The sequence below is a fragment of the Coregonus lavaretus genome (genome assembly GCF_964263955.1).
Source record: "Coregonus lavaretus genome assembly, chromosome: 7".
In the NCBI taxonomy this organism is placed as follows: Eukaryota; Metazoa; Chordata; class Actinopteri; order Salmoniformes; family Salmonidae; genus Coregonus; species Coregonus lavaretus.
In genome coordinates, this window is record NC_139994.1 from 63,666,106 (window position 1) to 63,690,081 (window position 23,976).

The following is a 23,976-nucleotide window of genomic DNA, read 5'->3' on the forward strand; positions in this document are numbered from 1 at the left end:
AACTAGCATTGTGAACTATCTTGTTCCTGGTTATCAAACTAGCATTGTGAACTATCTTGTTCCTGGTAATCAAACTAGCATTGTGAACTATCTTGTTCCTGGTTATCAAACTAGCATTGTGAACAATCTTGTTCCTGGTTATCAAACTAGCATTGTGAACAATCTTGTTCCTGGTTATCAAACTAGCATTGTGAACTATCTTGTTCCTGGTAATCAAACTAGCATTGTGAACAATCTTGTTCCTGGTAATCAAACTAGCATTGTGAACTATCTTGTTCCTGGTTATCAAACTAGCATTGTGAACTATCTTGTTCCTGGTAATCAAACTAGCATTGTGAACTATCTTGTTCCTGGTAATCAAACTAGCATTGTGAACTATCTTGTTCCTGGTAATCAAACTAGCATTGTGAACTATTTGTTCCTGGTTATCAAACTAGCATTGTGAACTATCTTGTTCCTGGTAATCAAACTAGCATTGTGAACTATCTTGTTCCTGGTAATCAAACTAGCATTGTGAACTATCTTGTTCCTGGTAATCAAACTAGCATTGTGAACTATCTTGTTCCTGGTAATCAAACTAGCATTGTGAACTATCTTGTTCCTGGTTATCAAACTAGCATTGTGAACTATCTTGTTCCTGGTTATCAAACTAGCATTGTGAACTATATTGTTCCTGGTTATCAAACTAGCATTGTGAACTATCTTGTTCCTGGTTATCAAACTAGCATTGTGAAATATCTTGTTCCTGGTTATCAAACTAGCATTGTGAACTATCTTGTTCCTGGTTATCAAACTAGCATTGTGAACAATCTTGTTCCTGGTTATCAAACTAGCATTGTGAACTATCTTGTTCCTGGTTAAGGGCCATTACAGTACACAGCATCAACATTCAACTATGAGCCTAGCTACTTGTTTTAATGGAAATATGCCCCCTCGCCCCTGCCAAGCCATGGAGAGTGTGGTAGGTGGCGTCGTGTCGAGTGCTCGAAAGTGCTGTGAGGGAGATAAGAGATGACACGTCACGTTAAAAGTTACAGTCTGACGTGCCGTGTCGTCGCTATAGCCTAAGGGGTGCAGGTTTCAGGTTGCAGCCTTCATAGGACGACGACCATCTCCTTTCGGGACCGACAGATGTTGAAAACGACAACAATGTAGCCTACTCCAGTTTATCCCTCATGACGTGATGAAATGTAGTTAAGAAGCTACAAGCTAAGCTTTCAGCCAGTAGTGCTGTGATATCTGGTTGGGGATTGGATGGAAACGTGTCTCCAAGACATCAATCTGATTGGGGATTGGATGGAAACGTGTCTCCAAGACATCAATCTGATTGGGGATTGGATGGAAACGTGTCTCCAAGACATCAATCTGATTGGGTAGAGGGTGGAAACATGTCTCCAAGATATCAATCTGATTGGGGATTGGATGGAAACGTGTCTCCAAGACATCAATCTGATTGGGGAGGGGATGGAAACGTGTCTCCAAGACATCAATCTGATTGGGGAGGGGATGGAAACGTGTCTCCAAGACATCAATCTGATTGGGGATTGGATGGAAACATGTCTTCAAGACATCAATCTGATTGGGTAGAGGGTGGAAACATGTCTCCAAGACATACATCCAAACATATATACAAATATATCTATTGACTTTGCATTATTCATTAAGGATTGGTGAGATGGAGAATATGTGTGCTGAAGTGTTTGTTACGGGGAGACCTTACTTTTGTCCATGACACCACTGAATCTAGAACTGAGTGGCCATGCTCCATCTCTGCCTTACGACAGAACATACAGAATTCTCTGGCATCGTCATGTTAGCCACTGATCCCAGAACAGTGAGTGGCATTGTAGTGCAAGCATTAGGCAATGAGTTGACGTTGACTAGCAAGAATTGGTCTGAGAATTGTCTATATCAAAGGCAAATATTTATTTAACGTTGTACAATGAACGGATTCACATACAAGGCATACAGCTTAAGTTATAAGGCAATATTGACATTAACAAAGCATACTTGTATGCTTATAGATCCTGAGGTTAACTGACAAGACAAAGCATGGACAAAGAGATGCCTAGTAGGCCAGAGGCCTAGAAAATGAGAACTGATCATACAACCTTCCTCCATGGACTGGATACAGGATAAGAGAGAGATCATACAACCTTCCTCCATGGACTGAATACAGGATAAGAGAGAGATCATACAACCTTCCTCCATGGACTGGATACAGGCTAAGAGAGAGATCATACAACCTTCCTCCATGGACTGGATACAGGATAAGAGAGAGATCATACAACCTTCCTCCATGGACTGAATACAGGATAAGAGAGAGATCATACAACCTTCCTCCATGGACTGGATACAGGATAAGAGAGAGATCATACAACCTTCCTCCATGGACTGAATACAGGATAAGAGAGAGATCATACAACCTTCCTCCATGGACTGGATACAGGATAAGAGAGAGATCATACAACCTTCCTCCATGGACTGAATACAGGATAAGAGAGAGAGAGCAAAGGCATTTAATTCCATTCATAACATCTGAAGGTGTAACCTTTCAACCCAAAACCAACCCCCATTGACCAATCAAACAATATTAAGTTTACAGTAACCACCAGGCCCGATCTGCACAGGGTGTCACAGTATCTAAAGGCTTGTGTGGGGGGATGAGAAGATTATAAATAAGACAGAATTCATAAGAGGAACATAAAACCCCTTTGCGTAGTTTACAGTTCACCCTGTACAGATACAAGTTACCACAGAGATCTTACATACATACAGATAGCTTCAGAGCTACCATATACAATAATTATACAAGTTTCAGATATAATAATTATATTGTATCTATGTCTGGTATCTATCACAGAGAGATACCCCTCAGAGGGGAAAGGGCTGACTAGTCCTTGGGGCGTTGTCCCTTTGTTCCTGGACTGTTTGCCGTGCAGCTCCAGGTGCCAGAGATCCCCTACGTTAGAGTCAAGGCTACAGCATTAGCTACGCTTGCTACAGGAAATGCTGGGTGAAGAGGAATAGCTTTTTTCTCTCTCTCACCTCAGATGGATTTATTTTTCAGCAGCATTTTTTTCTCTCCGTCTTCTGTTTGGTAGAGAAACGTCATCTGTGGTGAGACCTCTCATTCCCTATTTAAGGGTGTAAGGGTTTAGGTGAGTCGAAAGTTGGAAGGAGGTTTAGGGTAAATTTGGCTCTCATTTTGAGGCCTAGAGGTCCATCACCAGTAATCTCCCCGACTCAACTCAGCTTCTCTTCACCACATCCGAGCAAGTCACAAAACGCGAGCGACTCTGAGTATGTGGAGGCCATGTTTGATTTCTGATGGAGACAACCAATAGGGCTCCAACAGCAGTGAAAGGGGATGCCAGAGGAGCGACTTCAAAATGCATACATGTGCATATAGTGGATTTTTGACGACGTACTGACACAATATGCACATGAGTGTGGATGATATGCATAACAGTGTTGTTCGTGTTCATTGAACCGTATTTAGATAATACATAATGGATTATAAGACCATCCCTTTTCAAATGAATCACTTTTTACCTAAAAACTATACAAATATTCCTCCTCTAAAAACAATGAACACAGTGTAAAGCGTTCTCTTCTCATAGCATTGCCTAATGCCACTGTCTAAAGCCCTGCTTTCCCTTATAGAGAGGAATGCTTCCTTTGATCATCAAATTGTTTTGAGGTATTCTCTGTTCTTGAATGATCTGGACCACTGAAGTGGAAACTCAATTTTCTGGCGGTGCCCAAAGATTTTTCAGAGAAAGGAAAGAGAGGGAGGAAACCAGGAAACCAAGGGAGGAAACCAGGGAGGAAACGAGGGAGGAAAGCAGGGAGGAAACGAGAAAAACAGGGAGGAAACCAGGGAGGAAACCAGGGAGGACACGAGGAAACCAGGGAGGAAACGAGGGAGGAAACTAGGAAACCAGGGAGGAAACCAGGGAGGAAATGACAGAAGAAACCAGGAAGGAAACGAGGAAACCAGGGATGAAACCAGGGAGGACACAAGAGAGGAAACCAGGGAGGAAATCAGGGAGGACACGAGGAAACAAGGGAGGACACAAGGGAGGAAACCAGGGAGGACACGAGGGAGGAAACCAGGGAGGACACGAGGAAACCAGGGAGGAAACCAGGGATGACACGAGGGAGGAAACAAGGGAGGAAACAAGGGAGGACACGAGGGAGGAAACGAAGGAGGAAACAAGGGAGGACACGAGGGAGGAAACGAGAGAGGACACGAGGGAGGAAACGAGGAAACGAGGGAGGAAACGAGGGGAAATTAAGTGGAAAGGACACAAAGTGGGGAAGCGTGAGAAATCTTAAACCACAGCCCACTTCTTCCTGACGTCCTTCTGGCCACAGTAATGAAAGTCTTTAGACATTACAATAACAGACAATCTCTCAAATACAACAGCTCTCAACACGACTGGGAACTCAACTTGGAGGCCTATGTTATCAACCTGAACAATGGGAGGTATTTCTCCACCTTGGGAGGAAGTGGACATGTTCATGTATTAGGAGAATAAGCGGTCTCATGTAATGTCAGAAAATGGCAGACGTAACAATTCTTTGTGGGGAGAATGTCACGGCTACTGATAACAACAGGTTGAATGCAAGACAAATGTTGCTGCCATTCAGAGCGAAACACAGAACAAAAAAGCACATCTCCTTGTATGGCGTCGCCTTTAGACATCTTCACACGGCTGCTTCCTCGTTCTAATGTAAATTGCCCGTTAACTACTGTCCTTGGCAAACTGTTTAATTCGACCGGCTTGATCATCGTTTGATTGGATAAGTGCACATTTTCATATTCATGCATATTCATATTAATTCACTCACTTCAAATGTATGTGAAAAAATGTGGATTGCCTTCCTGTGTCCTCACCAACTGTAAATAACAAAACAGCCTGTGGTTCCCCATTGTGGGCCCTTTAATGACACTTGCAAGGGAAGGCCTTGGTATTTCCTGGTAGGCTACACGGCTCAGAACCCCACACAACATCAGTAGACCCTGGAGATTAGCTTGTTAAAGCTGTCCAATCAGAATGCTGCTTACTGACACTGAATTCCTTTGCATGTAAATGTGTCCAAAGTAGCCTTTGTGTGAACTGAGTCTTGTTACGTAAAGCTAACTTGGATCACAACCTGATTAGGAGACACTTCTAGGGAACATAGACACAAATAAGTATTTCACACACACACACGGAGACACGCGCACACACACAGACGCACACACGGACGCGCACACACACACACGGACACGCACACGGAGACACGCGCACACACACGGAGACAGCACGCACACGGAGACAGCACGCACACACACACATCGATCATTGCAGAATGCACAATTAGGTACCTTGAGTAATCCTCCCTTATAAGCATTTTGAGATATACAATATGGATGATGTATAACTGCTGCATTTTAGTGGATGTGAGAGCCTGTTTACTTCCTAACTCTGAACCTACCACTACCCACTCTAGAGACACCGGCAGGACCTGGTTGGCTGTGCTGTCGCATACCAATTAGCATTGAGAAAAAAAAGGATATCCAAAAAGAGCTCCAGCTATTTTGTTTACACCAAAAAATACTTTGATATCTGCTCGTGGTGTGCAAGCTCACAGTTTAAAGTGGAACAGACAGCCGCGTTCTCACACATCACGACTTGCAAGAAAAAATCATTGTTGGCAAACTGTGCCTGTCCGACTCTGACTCAGATGAGTGTTGGAGAGACCCCGTGGTGAGAGTATTTGTTTGAATAGCATGGGAGAGTTTGTACAATGGAACCTGGGAAACCAATGACAAGGGCTGGGATATCTGGTTGTAGAAAAAATGTGGGTTTGAAATATTGAGGAAGAGACTGGCTATTTCCATTGTGCCCCTGGGCGTGCACATTCTGCTCTAGACCAGCATTAACACACGTGATTCAACTAATTCACCTATTTTCTAGTCCCGCACTAGCTGATTCCACTAATCAACTAATCACCAAAGCATTTGATTAGTGCTGGGCTAGAACCAAAAAATAATAATGCTTGAGGATCCAAGCTACTCCTAACATCAAACTCCTATAACATCAGTGAGTGCATTGAGATGTTTAAATACAGTTTAAACGTACCACGGCTTCATCTTCGGATAGAGCACGCTCCTCACCCTGGACGGGGGAGAGTTTCGCCTGGACTTCATCCACGGTGATACTGTTGCAGTCAAAGAAACAGGGTATAAAGGGGTTGAAAAACAACGTGTGCCATGAGGTGTTGCTTTATCTGTTTTTATTTTTTTAAACCAGGTTTGCTGGGATCCAGTATTATGTGCATTGATACAGTATTGATTGACGTGAGTTCCAAACAGACACAGACACTGTGGAATAGATGGAGGGAAAGCTTTTGGCGCTAGATTCCGGAGTGTATTCTCTATTCTGTTGGAGGAGAGGTGGGCGTCTAGGTTGGAGTGGAGCTCTCTGTTATTCTCTACAGCGGGGCAGGGTGATTATCCCACTCTCTCTTCACAGCATCCAACCTTTGATCAACTCTCCCTGTCAAGGTCTCTCCACTAAGAGGAGATGGTCATTGGATAAAGGAGAGAGGAGGCTACCTAAAAGGGTGCATTTCTCTCCAATTTCAAAGTCAGTTGATGCACCCCCTTGTGCGGCTTTAGTCAATGCGAGGTTGCCACTAGAAGGAGAGAAAAAATTTTGAAAGCTGCTTTTGACACAGGGTGTATCGCTGATGTATTCCAATGGGCACACATGAAACTCCTAACAGTGTGCCTTTCAGGGAGGCAGACAGCCACGCACTCAATACATTTAAACAATCTCTCAGTCTTTCATTCACACTTCCTCACTCACTGAACACTCAGATCCCTGCCAGGTGTCTACACTACTTCAGAGGCAGGGGCGTCAAACTCATTTTGCCCCGGGGGCCGCATTCGGTCTTCACTGAGGTCCGGAGGGCCACCGCACTTAAAATGTGTTAAGATTTCCTCACCGTCAACATTTTGCAAAAAAAAACATTTTCCTATATCAATCGCTTTTTGAATTTTCAAAGCTCCTTGACTGTCTAGATTTCATTTCGATGGCTGTTAGGAAGCTGTATAGTGTCGTAGGTCAGGTTATATACTACAGGAAACATGGAGGGTATAGTATCGTAGGTCAGGTTATCTACTACAGGAAACATGGAGGGTATAGTGTCGTAGGTCAGGTTATATACTACAGGAAACATGGAGGGTATAGTGTCGTATGTCAGGTTATATACTACAGGAAACATGGAGGGTATAGTATCGTAGGTCAGGTTATCTACTACAGGAAACATGGAGGGTATAGTGTCGTAGGTCAGGTTATATACTACAGGAAACAAGGAGGGTATAGTGTCGTAGGTCAGGTTATATACTACAGGAAACATGGAGGGTATAGTGTTGTAGGTCAGGTTATATACTACAGGAAACATGGAGGGTATAGTATCGTAGGTCAGGTTATATACTACAGGAAACATGGAGGGTATAGTATCGTAGGTCAGGTTATCTACTACAGGAAACATGGAGGGTATAGTGTTGTAGGTCAGGTTATCTACTACAGGAAACATGGAGGGTATAGTGTTGTAGGTCAGGTTATATACTACAGGAAACATGGAGGGTATAGTGTTGTAGGTCAGGTTATATACTACAGGAAACATGGAGGGTATAGTATCCTAGGTCAGGTTATATACTGCAGGAAACATGGAGGGTATAGTGTCGTAGGTCAGGTTATATACTGCAGGAAACATAGAGGGTATAGTGTCGTAGGTCAGGTTATATACTAAAGGAAACATGGATGGTATAGTGTCGTAGGTCAGGTTATATACTACAGGAAACATGGAGGGTATAGTATCGTAGGTCAGGTTATATACTACAGGAAACATGGAGGGTATAGTGTCGTAGGTCAGGTTATATACTAAAGGAAACATGGAGGGTATAGTGTTGTAGGTCAGGTTATATACTGCAGGAAACATGGAGGGTATAGTATTGTAGGTCAGGTTATATACTAAAGGAAACATGGAGGGTATAGTGTTGTAGGTCAGGTTATATACTGCAGGAAACATGGAGGGTATAGTATCGTAGGTCAGGTTTATATACTACAGGAAACATGGAGGGTATAGTGTTGTAGGTCAGGTTATATACTACAGGAAACATGGAGGGTATAGTGTCGTAGGTCAGGTTATATACTACAGGAAACATGGAGGGTATAGTATCGTAGGTCAGGTTATCTACTACAGGAAACATGGAGGGTATAGTGTCGTAGGTCAGGTTATATACTACAGGAAACATGGAGGGTATAGTGTTGTAGGTCAGGTTATCTACTACAGGAAACATGGAGGGTATAGTGTCGTAGGTCAGGTTATATACTACAGGAAATATGGAGGGTATAGTATTGTAGGTCAGGTTATATACTACAGGAAACATTGAGGGTATAGTGTTGTAGGTCAGGTTATATATTAAATGAAACATGGAGGGTATAGTGTCGTAGGTCAGGTTATATACTACAGGAAACATGGAGGGTATAGTGTTGTAGGTCAGGTTATATACTACAGGAAACATGGAGGGTATAGTGTCGTAGGTCAGGTTATCTACTACAGGAAACATGGAGGGTATAGTGTCGTAGGTCAGGTTATATACTACAGGAAACATGGAGGGTATAGTATTGTAGGTCAGGTTATATACTACAGGAAACATTGAGGGTATAGTGTTGTAGGTCAGGTTATATACTAAATGAAACATGGAGGGTATAGTGTTTTAGGTCAGGTTATATACTACAGGAAACATGGAGGGTATAGTGTCGTAGGTCAGGTTATCTACTACAGGAAACATGGAGGGTATAGTATCGTAGGTCAGGTTATATACTACAGGAAACATGGAGGGTATAGTGTTGTAGGTCAGGTTATATACTACAGGAAACATGGAGGGTATAGTGTCGTAGGTCAGGTTATCTACTACAGGAAACATTGAGGGTATAGTGTTGTAGGTCAGGTTATATACTAAATGAAACATGGAGGGTATAGTGTCGTAGGTCAGGTTATATACTACAGGAAACATGGAGGGTATGGTGTTGTAGGTCAGGTTATATACTACAGGAAACATGGAGGGTATAGTGTCGTAGGTCAGGTTATCTACTACAGGAAACATGGAGGGTATAGTGTCGTAGGTCAGGTTATATACTACAGGAAACATGGAGGGTATAGTATTGTAGGTCAGGTTATATACTACAGGAAACATTGAGGGTATAGTGTTGTAGGTCAGGATATCTACTACAGGAAACATGGAGGGTATAGTATCGTAGGTCAGGTTATATACTGCAGGAAACATGGAGGGTATAGTGTCGTAGGTCAGGTTATATACTACAGGAAACATGGAGGGTATAGTGTTGTAGGTCAGGTTATATACTACAGGAAACATGGAGGGTATAGTGTTGTAGGTCAGGTTATATACTACAGGAAACATGGAGGGTATAGTGTCGTAGGTCAGGTTATCTACTACAGGAAACATGGAGGGTATAGTGTTGTAGGTCAGGTTATATACTACAGGAAACATGGAGGGTATAGTGTCGTAGGTCAGGTTATATACTACAGGAAACATGGAGGGTATAGTGTCGTAGGTCAGGTTATATACTAAAGGAAACATGGAGGGTATAGTGTCGTAGGTCAGGTTATATACTACAGGAAACATAGAGGGTATAGTGTCGTAGGTCAGGTTATATACTAAATGAAACATGGAGGGTATAGTGTCGTAGGTCAGGTTATCTACTACAGGAAACATGGAGGGTATAGTATCGTAGGTCAGGTTATATACTACAGGAAACATGGAGGGTATAGTGTTGTAGGTCAGGTTATATACTACAGGAAACATGGAGGGTATAGTGTCGTAGGTCAGGTTATCTACTACAGGAAACATGGAGGGTATAGTATCGTAGGTCAGGTTATCTACTACAGGAAACATGGAGGGTATAGTGTCGTAGGTCAGGTTATATACTAAATGAAACATGGAGGGTATAGTGTCGTAGGTCAGGTTATATACTACAGGAAACATAGAGGGTATAGTGTCGTAGGTCAAGTTATATACTAAATGAAACATGGAGGGTATAGTGTCGTAGGTCAGGTTATCTACTACAGGAAACATGGAGGGTATAGTATTGTAGGTCAGGTTATTTACTAAATGAAACATGGAGGGTATAGTATCGTAGGTCAGGTTATATACTACAGGAAACATTGAGGGTATAGTGTTGTAGGTCAGGTTATATACTACAGGAAACATGGAGGGTATAGTGTCGTAGGTCATGTTATATACTACAGGAAACATGGAGGGTATAGTGTTGTAGGTCAGGTTATATACTACAGGAAACATAGAGGGTATAGTGTCGTAGGTCAGGTTATCTACTACAGGAAACATGGAGGGTATAGTGTCGTAGGTCAGGTTATCTACTACAGGAAACATGGAGGGTATAGTGTCGTAGAGTAGGTCAGGTTATCTACTACAGGAAACATTGAGGGTATAGTGTTGTAGGTCAGGTTATCTACTACAGGAAACTAGGAGGGTATAGTATCGTAGGTCAGGTTATATACTACAGGAAACATGGAGGGTATAGTGTCGTAGGTCAGGTTATATACTAAAGGAAACATGGAGGGTATAGTATCGTAGGTCAGGTTATATACTAAAGGAAACATGGAGGGTATAGTATCGTAGGTCAGGTTATAAACTAAAGGAAACATGGAGGGTATAGTATCGTAGGTCAGGTTATATACTGCAGGAAACATGGAGGGTATAGTATCGTAGGTCAGGTTATCTACTACAGGAAACATGGAGGGTATAGTATCGTAGGTCAGGTTATATACTACAGGAAACATGGAGGGTATAGTGTCGTAGGTCAGGTTATATACTAAAGGAAACATGGAGGGTATAGTGTCGTAGGTCAGGTTATATACTACAGGAAACATGGAGGGTATAGTATCGTAGGTCAGGCTATATACTAAAGGAAACATGGAGGGTATAGTATTGTAGGTCAGGTTATCTACTACAGGAAACATGGAGGGTATAGTATCGTAGGGCAGGTTATCTACTACAGGAAACATGGAGGGTATAGTATCGTAGGTCAGGTTATATACTGCAGGAAACATGGAGGGTATAGTATCGTAGGTCAGGTTATCTACTACAGGAAACATGAGGGTATAGTATCGTAGGTCAGGTTATATACTACAGGAAACATGGAGGGTATAGTGTCGTAGGTCAGGTTATATACTGCAGGAAACATGGAGGGTATAGTATCGTAGGTCAGGTTATATACTACAGGAAACATGGAGGGTATAGTGTCGTAGGTCAGGTTATATACTAAAGGAAACATGGAGGGTATAGTGTCGTAGGTCAGGTTATATACTACAGGAAACATGGAGGGTATAGTATCGTAGGTCAGGTTATATACTAAAGGAAACATGGAGGGTATAGTATCGTAGGTCAGGTTAAATACTACAGGAAACATGGAGGGTATAGTGTCGTAGGTCAGGTTATATACTAAAGGAAACATGGAGGGTATAGCATTGTAGGTCAGGTTATCTACTACAGGAAACATGGAGGGTATAGTATCGTAGGTCAGGTTATATACTAAAGGAAACATGGAGGGTATATTGTCGTAGGTCAGGTTTTATACTACAGGAAACATGGAGGGTATAGTATCGTAGGTCAGGTTATATACTAAAGGAAACATGGAGGGTATAGCATTGTAGGTCAGGTTATCTACTACAGGAAACATGGAGGGTATAGTATCGTAGGTCAGGTTATCTACTACAGGAAACATGGAGGGTATAGTATCGTAGGTCAGGTTATATACTACAGAAAACATGGAGGGTATAGTATCGTAGGTCAGGTTATATACTACAGGAAACATGGAGGGTATAGTATCGTAGGTCAGGTTATATACTACAGGAAACATGGAGGGTATAGTATCGTAGGTCAGGTTATATACTATAGGAAACATGGAGGGTATAGTGTTGTAGGTCAGGTTATATACTAAATGAAACATGGAGGGTATAGTGTCGTAGGTCAGGTTATCTACTACAGGAAACATGGAGGGTATAGTGTCGTAGGTCAGGTTATATACTACAGGAAACATGGAGGGTATAGTATTGTAGGTCAGGTTATATACTACAGGAAACATTGAGGGTATAGTGTTGTAGGTCAGGTTATATACTAAATGAAACATGGAGGGTATAGTGTTTTAGGTCAGGTTATATACTACAGGAAACATGGAGGGTATAGTGTCGTAGGTCAGGTTATCTACTACAGGAAACATGGAGGGTATAGTATCGTAGGTCAGGTTATATACTACAGGAAACATGGAGGGTATAGTGTTGTAGGTCAGGTTATATACTACAGGAAACATGGAGGGTATAGTGTCGTAGGTCAGGTTATCTACTACAGGAAACATTGAGGGTATAGTGTTGTAGGTCAGGTTATATACTAAATGAAACATGGAGGGTATAGTGTCGTAGGTCAGGTTATATACTACAGGAAACATGGAGGGTATGGTGTTGTAGGTCAGGTTATATACTACAGGAAACATGGAGGGTATAGTGTCGTAGGTCAGGTTATCTACTACAGGAAACATGGAGGGTATAGTGTCGTAGGTCAGGTTATCTACTACAGGAAACATGGAGGGTATAGTATTGTAGGTCAGGTTATTTACTAAATGAAACATGGAGGGTATAGTATCGTAGGTCAGGTTATATACTACAGGAAACATTGAGGGTATAGTGTTGTAGGTCAGGTTATATACTACAGGAAACATGGAGGGTATAGTGTCGTAGGTCATGTTATATACTACAGGAAACATGGAGGGTATAGTGTTGTAGGTCAGGTTATATACTACAGGAAACATAGAGGGTATAGTGTCGTAGGTCAGGTTATATACTACAGGAAACATGGAGGGTATAGTGTCGTAGGTCAGGTTATCTACTACAGGAAACATGGAGGGTATAGTGTCGTAGAGTAGGTCAGGTTATCTACTACAGGAAACATTGAGGGTATAGTGTTGTAGGTCAGGTTATCTACTACAGGAAACTAGGAGGGTATAGTATCGTAGGTCAGGTTATATACTACAGGAAACATGGAGGGTATAGTGTCGTAGGTCAGGTTATATACTAAAGGAAACATGGAGGGTATAGTATCGTAGGTCAGGTTATATACTAAAGGAAACATGGAGGGTATAGTATCGTAGGTCAGGTTATAAACTAAAGGAAACATGGAGGGTATAGTGTAGTAGGTCAGGTTATATACTGCAGGAAACATAGAGGGTATAGTGTCGTAGGTCAGGTTATATACTAAAGGAAACATGGATGGTATAGTGTCGTAGGTCAGGTTATATACTACAGGAAACATGGAGGGTATAGTATCGTAGGTCAGGTTATATACTACAGGAAACATGGAGGGTATAGTGTCGTAGGTCAGGTTATATACTAAAGGAAACATGGAGGGTATAGTGTTGTAGGTCAGGTTATATACTGCAGGAAACATGGAGGGTATAGTATTGTAGGTCAGGTTATATACTAAAGGAAACATGGAGGGTATAGTGTTGTAGGTCAGGTTATATACTGCAGGAAACATGGAGGGTATAGTATCGTAGGTCAGGTTTATATACTACAGGAAACATGGAGGGTATAGTGTTGTAGGTCAGGTTATATACTACAGGAAACATGGAGGGTATAGTGTCGTAGGTCAGGTTATATACTACAGGAAACATGGAGGGTATAGTATCGTAGGTCAGGTTATCTACTACAGGAAACATGGAGGGTATAGTGTCGTAGGTCAGGTTATATACTACAGGAAACATGGAGGGTATAGTGTTGTAGGTCAGGTTATCTACTACAGGAAACATGGAGGGTATAGTGTCGTAGGTCAGGTTATATACTACAGGAAATATGGAGGGTATAGTATTGTAGGTCAGGTTATATACTACAGGAAACATTGAGGGTATAGTGTTGTAGGTCAGGTTATATATTAAATGAAACATGGAGGGTATAGTGTCGTAGGTCAGGTTATATACTACAGGAAACATGGAGGGTATAGTGTTGTAGGTCAGGTTATATACTACAGGAAACATGGAGGGTATAGTGTCGTAGGTCAGGTTATCTACTACAGGAAACATGGAGGGTATAGTGTCGTAGGTCAGGTTATATACTACAGGAAACATGGAGGGTATAGTATTGTAGGTCAGGTTATATACTACATTAAACATTGAGGGTATAGTGTTGTAGGTCAGGTTATATACTAAATGAAACATGGAGGGTATAGTGTTTTAGGTCAGGTTATATACTACAGGAAACATGGAGGGTATAGTGTCGTAGGTCAGGTTATCTACTACAGGAAACATGGAGGGTATAGTATCGTAGGTCAGGTTATATACTACAGGAAACATGGAGGGTATAGTGTTGTAGGTCAGGTTATATACTACAGGAAACATGGAGGGTATAGTGTCGTAGGTCAGGTTATCTACTACAGGAAACATTGAGGGTATAGTGTTGTAGGTCAGGTTATATACTAAATGAAACATGGAGGGTATAGTGTCGTAGGTCAGGTTATATACTACAGGAAACATGGAGGGTATGGTGTTGTAGGTCAGGTTATATACTACAGGAAACATGGAGGGTATAGTGTCGTAGGTCAGGTTATCTACTACAAGAAACATGGAGGGTATAGTGTCGTAGGTCAGGTTATATACTACAGGAAACATGGAGGGTATAGTATTGTAGGTCAGGTTATATACTACAGGAAACATTGAGGGTATAGTGTTGTAGGTCAGGATATCTACTACAGGAAACATGGAGGGTATAGTATCGTAGGTCAGGTTATATACTGCAGGAAACATGGAGGGTATAGTGTCGTAGGTCAGGTTATATACTACAGGAAACATGGAGGGTATAGTGTTGTAGGTCAGGTTATATACTACAGGAAACATGGAGGGTATAGTGTTGTAGGTCAGGTTATATACTACAGGAAACATGGAGGGTATAGTGTCGTAGGTCAGGTTATCTACTACAGGAAACATGGAGGGTATAGTGTTGTAGGTCAGGTTATATACTACAGGAAACATGGAGGGTATAGTGTCGTAGGTCAGGTTATATACTACAGGAAACATGGAGGGTATAGTGTCGTAGGTCAGGTTATATACTAAAGGAAACATGGAGGGTATAGTGTCGTAGGTCAGGTTATATACTACAGGAAACATAGAGGGTATAGTGTCGTAGGTCAGGTTATATACTAAATGAAACATGGAGGGTATAGTGTCGTAGGTCAGGTTATCTACTACAGGAAACATGGAGGGTATAGTATCGTAGGTCAGGTTATATACTACAGGAAACATGGAGGGTATAGTGTTGTAGGTCAGGTTATATACTACAGGAAACATGGAGGGTATAGTATCGTAGGTCAGGTTATCTACTACAGGAAACATGGAGGGTATAGTGTCGTAGGTCAGGTTATATACTAAATGAAACATGGAGGGTATAGTGTCGTAGGTCAGGTTATATACTACAGGAAACATAGAGGGTATAGTGTCGTAGGTCAAGTTATATACTAAATGAAACATGGAGGGTATAGTGTCGTAGGTCAGGTTATCTACTACAGGAAACATGGAGGGTATAGTATTGTAGGTCAGGTTATTTACTAAATGAAACATGGAGGGTATAGTATCGTAGGTCAGGTTATATACTACAGGAAACATTGAGGGTATAGTGTTGTAGGTCAGGTTATATACTACAGGAAACATGGAGGGTATAGTGTCGTAGGTCATGTTATATACTACAGGAAACATGGAGGGTATAGTGTTGTAGGTCAGGTTATATACTACAGGAAACATAGAGGGTATAGTGTCGTAGGTCAGGTTATCTACTACAGGAAACATGGAGGGTATAGTGTCGTAGGTCAGGTTATCTACTACAGGAAACATGGAGGGTATAGTGTCGTAGAGTAGGTCAGGTTATCTACTACAGGAAACATTGAGGGTATAGTGTTGTAGGTCAGGTTATCTACTACAGGAAACTAGGAGGGTATAGTATCGTAGGTCAGGTTATATACTACAGGAAACATGGAGGGTATAGTGTTGTAGGTCAGGTTATATACTACAGGAAACATGGAGGGTATAGTGTCGTAGGTCAGGTTATCTACTACAGGAAACATGGAGGGTATAGTGTTGTAGGTCAGGTTATATACTACAGGAAACATGGAGGGTATAGTGTCGTAGGTCAGGTTATATACTACAGGAAACATGGAGGGTATAGTGTCGTAGGTCAGGTTATATACTAAAGGAAACATGGAGGGTATAGTGTCGTAGGTCAGGTTATATACTACAGGAAACATAGAGGGTATAGTGTCGTAGGTCAGGTTATATACTAAATGAAACATGGAGGGTATAGTGTCGTAGGTCAGGTTATCTACTACAGGAAACATGGAGGGTATAGTATCGTAGGTCAGGTTATATACTACAGGAAACATGGAGGGTATAGTGTTGTAGGTCAGGTTATATACTACAGGAAACATGGAGGGTATAGTGTCGTAGGTCAGGTTATCTACTACAGGAAACATGGAGGGTATAGTGTCGTAGGTCAGGTTATCTACTACAGGAAACATGGAGGGTATAGTGTCGTAGGTCAGGTTATATACTAAATGAAACATGGAGGGTATAGTGTCGTAGGTCAGGTTATATACTACAGGAAACATAGAGGGTATAGTGTCGTAGGTCAAGTTATATACTAAATGAAACATGGAGGGTATAGTGTCGTAGGTCAGGTTATCTACTACAGGAAACATGGAGGGTATAGTATTGTAGGTCAGGTTATTTACTAAATGAAACATGGAGGGTATAGTATCGTAGGTCAGGTTATATACTACAGGAAACATTGAGGGTATAGTGTTGTAGGTCAGGTTATATACTACAGGAAACATGGAGGGTATAGTGTCGTAGGTCATGTTATATACTACAGGAAACATGGAGGGTATAGTGTTGTAGGTCAGGTTATATACTACAGGAAACATAGAGGGTATAGTGTCGTAGGTCAGGTTATCTACTACAGGAAACATGGAGGGTATAGTGTCGTAGGTCAGGTTATCTACTACAGGAAACATGGAGGGTATAGTGTCGTAGAGTAGGTCAGGTTATCTACTACAGGAAACATTGAGGGTATAGTGTTGTAGGTCAGGTTATCTACTACAGGAAACTAGGAGGGTATAGTATCGTAGGTCAGGTTATATACTACAGGAAACATGGAGGGTATAGTGTCGTAGGTCAGGTTATATACTAAAGGAAACATGGAGGGTATAGTATCGTAGGTCAGGTTATATACTAAAGGAAACATGGAGGGTATAGTATCGTAGGTCAGGTTATAAACTAAAGGAAACATGGAGGGTATAGTATCGTAGGTCAGGTTATATACTGCAGGAAACATGGAGGGTATAGTATCGTAGGTCAGGTTATCTACTACAGGAAACATGGAGGGTATAGTATCGTAGGTCAGGTTATATACTACAGGAAACATGGAGGGTATAGTGTCGTAGGTCAGGTTATATACTAAAGGAAACATGGAGGGTATAGTGTCGTAGGTCAGGTTATATACTACAGGAAACATGGAGGGTATAGTATCGTAGGTCAGGCTATATACTAAAGGAAACATGGAGGGTATAGTATTGTAGGTCAGGTTATCTACTACAGGAAACATGGAGGGTATAGTATCGTAGGGCAGGTTATCTACTACAGGAAACATGGAGGGTATAGTATCGTAGGTCAGGTTATATACTGCAGGAAACATGGAGGGTATAGTATCGTAGGTCAGGTTATCTACTACAGGAAACATGAGGGTATAGTATCGTAGGTCAGGTTATATACTACAGGAAACATGGAGGGTATAGTGTCGTAGGTCAGGTTATATACTGCAGGAAACATGGAGGGTATAGTGTCGTAGGTCAGGTTATATACTACAGGAAACATGGAGGGTATAGTGTCGTAGGTCAGGTTATATACTAAAGGAAACATGGAGGGTATAGTGTCGTAGGTCAGGTTATATACTACAGGAAACATGGAGGGTATAGTATCGTAGGTCAGGTTATATACTAAAGGAAACATGGAGGGTATAGTATCGTAGGTCAGGTTAAATACTACAGGAAACATGGAGGGTATAGTATCGTAGGTCAGGTTATATACTAAAGGAAACATGGAGGGTATAGCATTGTAGGTCAGGTTATCTACTACAGGAAACATGGAGGGTATAGTATCGTAGGTCAGGTTATATACTAAAGGAAACATGGAGGGTATATTGTCGTAGGTCAGGTTTTATACTACAGGAAACATGGAGGGTATAGTATCGTAGGTCAGGTTATATACTAAAGGAAACATGGAGGGTATAGCATTGTAGGTCAGGTTATCTACTACAGGAAACATGGAGGGTATAGTATCGTAGGTCAGGTTATCTACTACAGGAAACATGGAGGGTATAGTATCGTAGGTCAGGTTATATACTACAGAAAACATGGAGGGTATAGTATCGTAGGTCAGGTTATATACTACAGGAAACATGGAGGGTATAGTATCGTAGGTCAGGTTATATACTACAGGAAACATGGAGGGTATAGTATCGTAGGTCAGGTTATATACTATAGGAAACATGGAGGGTATAGTGTTGTAGGTCAGGTTATATACTAAATGAAACATGGAGGGTATAGTGTCGTAGGTCAGGTTATCTACTACAGGAAACATGGAGGGTATAGTGTCGTAGGTCAGGTTATATACTACAGGAAACATGGAGGGTATAGTATTGTAGGTCAGGTTATATACTACAGGAAACATTGAGGGTATAGTGTTGTAGGTCAGGTTATATACTAAATGAAACATGGAGGGTATAGTGTTTTAGGTCAGGTTATATACTACAGGAAACATGGAGGGTATAGTGTCGTAGGTCAGGTTATCTACTACAGGAAACATGGAGGGTATAGTATCGTAGGTCAGGTTATATACTACAGGAAACATGGAGGGTATAGTGTTGTAGGTCAGGTTATATACTACAGGAAACATGGAGAGTATAGTGTCGTAGGTCAGGTTATCTACTACAGGAAACATTGAGGGTATAGTGTTGTAGGTCAGGTTATATACTAAATGAAACATGGAGGGTATAGTGTCGTAGGTCAGGTTATATACTACAGGAAACATGGAGGGTATGGTGTTGTAGGTCAGGTTATATACTACAGGAAACATGGAGGGTATAGTGTCGTAGGTCAGGTTATCTACTACAGGAAACATGGAGGGTATAGTGTCGTAGGTCAGGTTATCTACTACAGGAAACATGGAGGGTATAGTATTGTAGGTCAGGTTATTTACTAAATGAAACATGGAGGGTATAGTATCGTAGGTCAGGTTATATACTACAGGAAACATTGAGGGTATAGTGTTGTAGGTCAGGTTATATACTACAGGAAACATGGAGGGTATAGTGTCGTAGGTCATGTTATATACTACAGGAAACATGGAGGGTATAGTGTTGTAGGTCAGGTTATATACTACAGGAAACATAGAGGGTATAGTGTCGTAGGTCAGGTTATATACTACAGGAAACATGGAGGGTATAGTGTCGTAGGTCAGGTTATCTACTACAGGAAACATGGAGGGTATAGTGTCGTAGAGTAGGTCAGGTTATCTACTACAGGAAACATTGAGGGTATAGTGTTGTAGGTCAGGTTATCTACTACAGGAAACTAGGAGGGTATAGTATCGTAGGTCAGGTTATATACTACAGGAAACATGGAGGGTATAGTGTCGTAGGTCAGGTTATATACTAAAGGAAACATGGAGGGTATAGTATCGTAGGTCAGGTTATATACTAAAGGAAACATGGAGGGTATAGTATCGTAGGTCAGGTTATAAACTAAAGGAAACATGGAGGGTATAGTGTCGTAGGTCAGGTTATATACTGCAGGAAACATAGAGGGTATAGTGTCGTAGGTCAGGTTATATACTAAAGGAAACATGGATGGTATAGTGTCGTAGGTCAGGTTATATACTACAGGAAACATGGAGGGTATAGTATCGTAGGTCAGGTTATATACTACAGGAAACATGGAGGGTATAGTGTCGTAGGTCAGGTTATATACTAAAGGAAACATGGAGGGTATAGTGTTGTAGGTCAGGTTATATACTGCAGGAAACATGGAGGGTATAGTATTGTAGGTCAGGTTATATACTAAAGGAAACATGGAGGGTATAGTGTTGTAGGTCAGGTTATATACTGCAGGAAACATGGAGGGTATAGTATCGTAGGTCAGGTTTATATACTACAGGAAACATGGAGGGTATAGTGTTGTAGGTCAGGTTATATACTACAGGAAACATGGAGGGTATAGTGTCGTAGGTCAGGTTATATACTACAGGAAACATGGAGGGTATAGTATCGTAGGTCAGGTTATCTACTACAGGAAACATGGAGGGTATAGTGTCGTAGGTCAGGTTATATACTACAGGAAACATGGAGGGTATAGTGTTGTAGGTCAGGTTATCTACTACAGGAAACATGGAGGGTATAGTGTCGTAGGTCAGGTTATATACTACAGGAAATATGGAGGGTATAGTATTGTAGGTCAGGTTATATACTACAGGAAACATTGAGGGTATAGTGTTGTAGGTCAGGTTATATATTAAATGAAACATGGAGGGTATAGTGTCGTAGGTCAGGTTATATACTACAGGAAACATGGAGGGTATAGTGTTGTAGGTCAGGTTATATACTACAGGAAACATGGAGGGTATAGTGTCGTAGGTCAGGTTATCTACTACAGGAAACATGGAGGGTATAGTGTCGTAGGTCAGGTTATATACTACAGGAAACATGGAGGGTATAGTATTGTAGGTCAGGTTATATACTACATTAAACATTGAGGGTATAGTGTTGTAGGTCAGGTTATATACTAAATGAAACATGGAGGGTATAGTGTTTTAGGTCAGGTTATATACTACAGGAAACATGGAGGGTATAGTGTCGTAGGTCAGGTTATCTACTACAGGAAACATGGAGGGTATAGTATCGTAGGTCAGGTTATATACTACAGGAAACATGGAGGGTATAGTGTTGTAGGTCAGGTTATATACTACAGGAAACATGGAGGGTATAGTGTCGTAGGTCAGGTTATCTACTACAGGAAACATTGAGGGTATAGTGTTGTAGGTCAGGTTATATACTAAATGAAACATGGAGGGTATAGTGTCGTAGGTCAGGTTATATACTACAGGAAACATGGAGGGTATGGTGTTGTAGGTCAGGTTATATACTACAGGAAACATGGAGGGTATAGTGTCGTAGGTCAGGTTATCTACTACAAGAAACATGGAGGGTATAGTGTCGTAGGTCAGGTTATATACTACAGGAAACATGGAGGGTATAGTATTGTAGGTCAGGTTATATACTACAGGAAACATTGAGGGTATAGTGTTGTAGGTCAGGATATCTACTACAGGAAACATGGAGGGTATAGTATCGTAGGTCAGGTTATATACTGCAGGAAACATGGAGGGTATAGTGTCGTAGGTCAGGTTATATACTACAGGAAACATGGAGGGTATAGTGTTGTAGGTCAGGTTATATACTACAGGAAACATGGAGGGTATAGTGTTGTAGGTCAGGTTATATACTACAGGAAACATGGAGGGTATAGTGTCGTAGGTCAGGTTATCTACTACAGGAAACATGGAGGGTATAGTGTTGTAGGTCAGGTTATATACTACAGGAAACATGGAGGGTATAGTGTCGTAGGTCAGGTTATATACTACAGGAAACATGGAGGGTATAGTGTCGTAGGTCAGGTTATATACTAAAGGAAACATGGAGGGTATAGTGTCGTAGGTCAGGTTATATACTACAGGAAACATAGAGGGTATAGTGTCGTAGGTCAGGTTATATACTAAATGAAACATGGAGGGTATAGTGTCGTAGGTCAGGTTATCTACTACAGGAAACATGGAGGGTATAGTATCGTAGGTCAGGTTATATACTACAGGAAACATGGAGGGTATAGTGTTGTAGGTCAGGTTATATACTACAGGAAACATGGAGGGTATAGTATCGTAGGTCAGGTTATCTACTACAGGAAACATGGAGGGTATAGTGTCGTAGGTCAGGTTATATACTAAATGAAACATGGAGGGTATAGTGTCGTAGGTCAGGTTATATACTACAGGAAACATAGAGGGTATAGTGTCGTAGGTCAAGTTATATACTAAATGAAACATGGAGGGTATAGTGTCGTAGGTCAGGTTATCTACTACAGGAAACATGGAGGGTATAGTATTGTAGGTCAGGTTATTTACTAAATGAAACATGGAGGGTATAGTATCGTAGGTCAGGTTATATACTACAGGAAACATTGAGGGTATAGTGTTGTAGGTCAGGTTATATACTACAGGAAACATGGAGGGTATAGTGTCGTAGGTCATGTTATATACTACAGGAAACATGGAGGGTATAGTGTTGTAGGTCAGGTTATATACTACAGGAAACATAGAGGGTATAGTGTCGTAGGTCAGGTTATCTACTACAGGAAACATGGAGGGTATAGTGTCGTAGGTCAGGTTATCTACTACAGGAAACATGGAGGGTATAGTGTCGTAGAGTAGGTCAGGTTATCTACTACAGGAAACATTGAGGGTATAGTGTTGTAGGTCAGGTTATCTACTACAGGAAACTAGGAGGGTATAGTATCGTAGGTCAGGTTATATACTACAGGAAACATGGAGGGTATAGTGTCGTAGGTCAGGTTATATACTAAAGGAAACATGGAGGGTATAGTATCGTAGGTCAGGTTATATACTAAAGGAAACATGGAGGGTATAGTATCGTAGGTCAGGTTATAAACTAAAGGAAACATGGAGGGTATAGTATCGTAGGTCAGGTTATATACTGCAGGAAACATGGAGGGTATAGTATCGTAGGTCAGGTTATCTACTACAGGAAACATGGAGGGTATAGTATCGTAGGTCAGGTTATATACTACAGGAAACATGGAGGGTATAGTGTCGTAGGTCAGGTTATATACTAAAGGAAACATGGAGGGTATAGTGTCGTAGGTCAGGTTATATACTACAGGAAACATGGAGGGTATAGTATCGTAGGTCAGGCTATATACTAAAGGAAACATGGAGGGTATAGTATTGTAGGTCAGGTTATCTACTACAGGAAACATGGAGGGTATAGTATCGTAGGGCAGGTTATCTACTACAGGAAACATGGAGGGTATAGTATCGTAGGTCAGGTTATATACTGCAGGAAACATGGAGGGTATAGTATCGTAGGTCAGGTTATCTACTACAGGAAACATGAGGGTATAGTATCGTAGGTCAGGTTATATACTACAGGAAACATGGAGGGTATAGTGTCGTAGGTCAGGTTATATACTGCAGGAAACATGGAGGGTATAGTATCGTAGGTCAGGTTATATACTACAGGAAACATGGAGGGTATAGTGTCGTAGGTCAGGTTATATACTAAAGGAAACATGGAGGGTATAGTGTCGTAGGTCAGGTTATATACTACAGGAAACATGGAGGGTATAGTATCGTAGGTCAGGTTATATACTAAAGGAAACATGGAGGGTATAGTATCGTAGGTCAGGTTAAATACTACAGGAAACATGGAGGGTATAGTGTCGTAGGTCAGGTTATATACTAAAGGAAACATGGAGGGTATAGTGTCGTAGTTCAGGTTATATACTACAGGAAACATGGAGGGTATATTGTCGTAGGTCAGGTTTTATACTACAGGAAACATGGAGGGTATAGTATCGTAGGTCAGGTTATATACTAAAGGAAACATGGAGGGTATAGCATTGTAGGTCAGGTTATCTACTACAGGAAACATGGAGGGTATAGTATCGTAGGTCAGGTTATCTACTACAGGAAACATGGAGGGTATAGTATC

The 23,976-nt window shown here is 41.3% G+C and overlaps 1 protein-coding gene across 1 annotated transcript in view; it reads right to left on the reverse strand.

Annotated features, from left to right (window-relative positions):
- Window positions 1-23,976, reverse strand: part of LOC311132622 (glucosidase 2 subunit beta-like) — a 100,847-nt gene that overhangs the window by 27,855 nt on the left and 49,016 nt on the right. Inside the window, 2 exon segments of the mRNA XM_084165868.1 lie at window positions 2,410-2,484; window positions 6,135-6,213. Coding sequence (XP_084021994.1) covers window positions 2,410-2,484; window positions 6,135-6,213 — 154 coding nt within the window.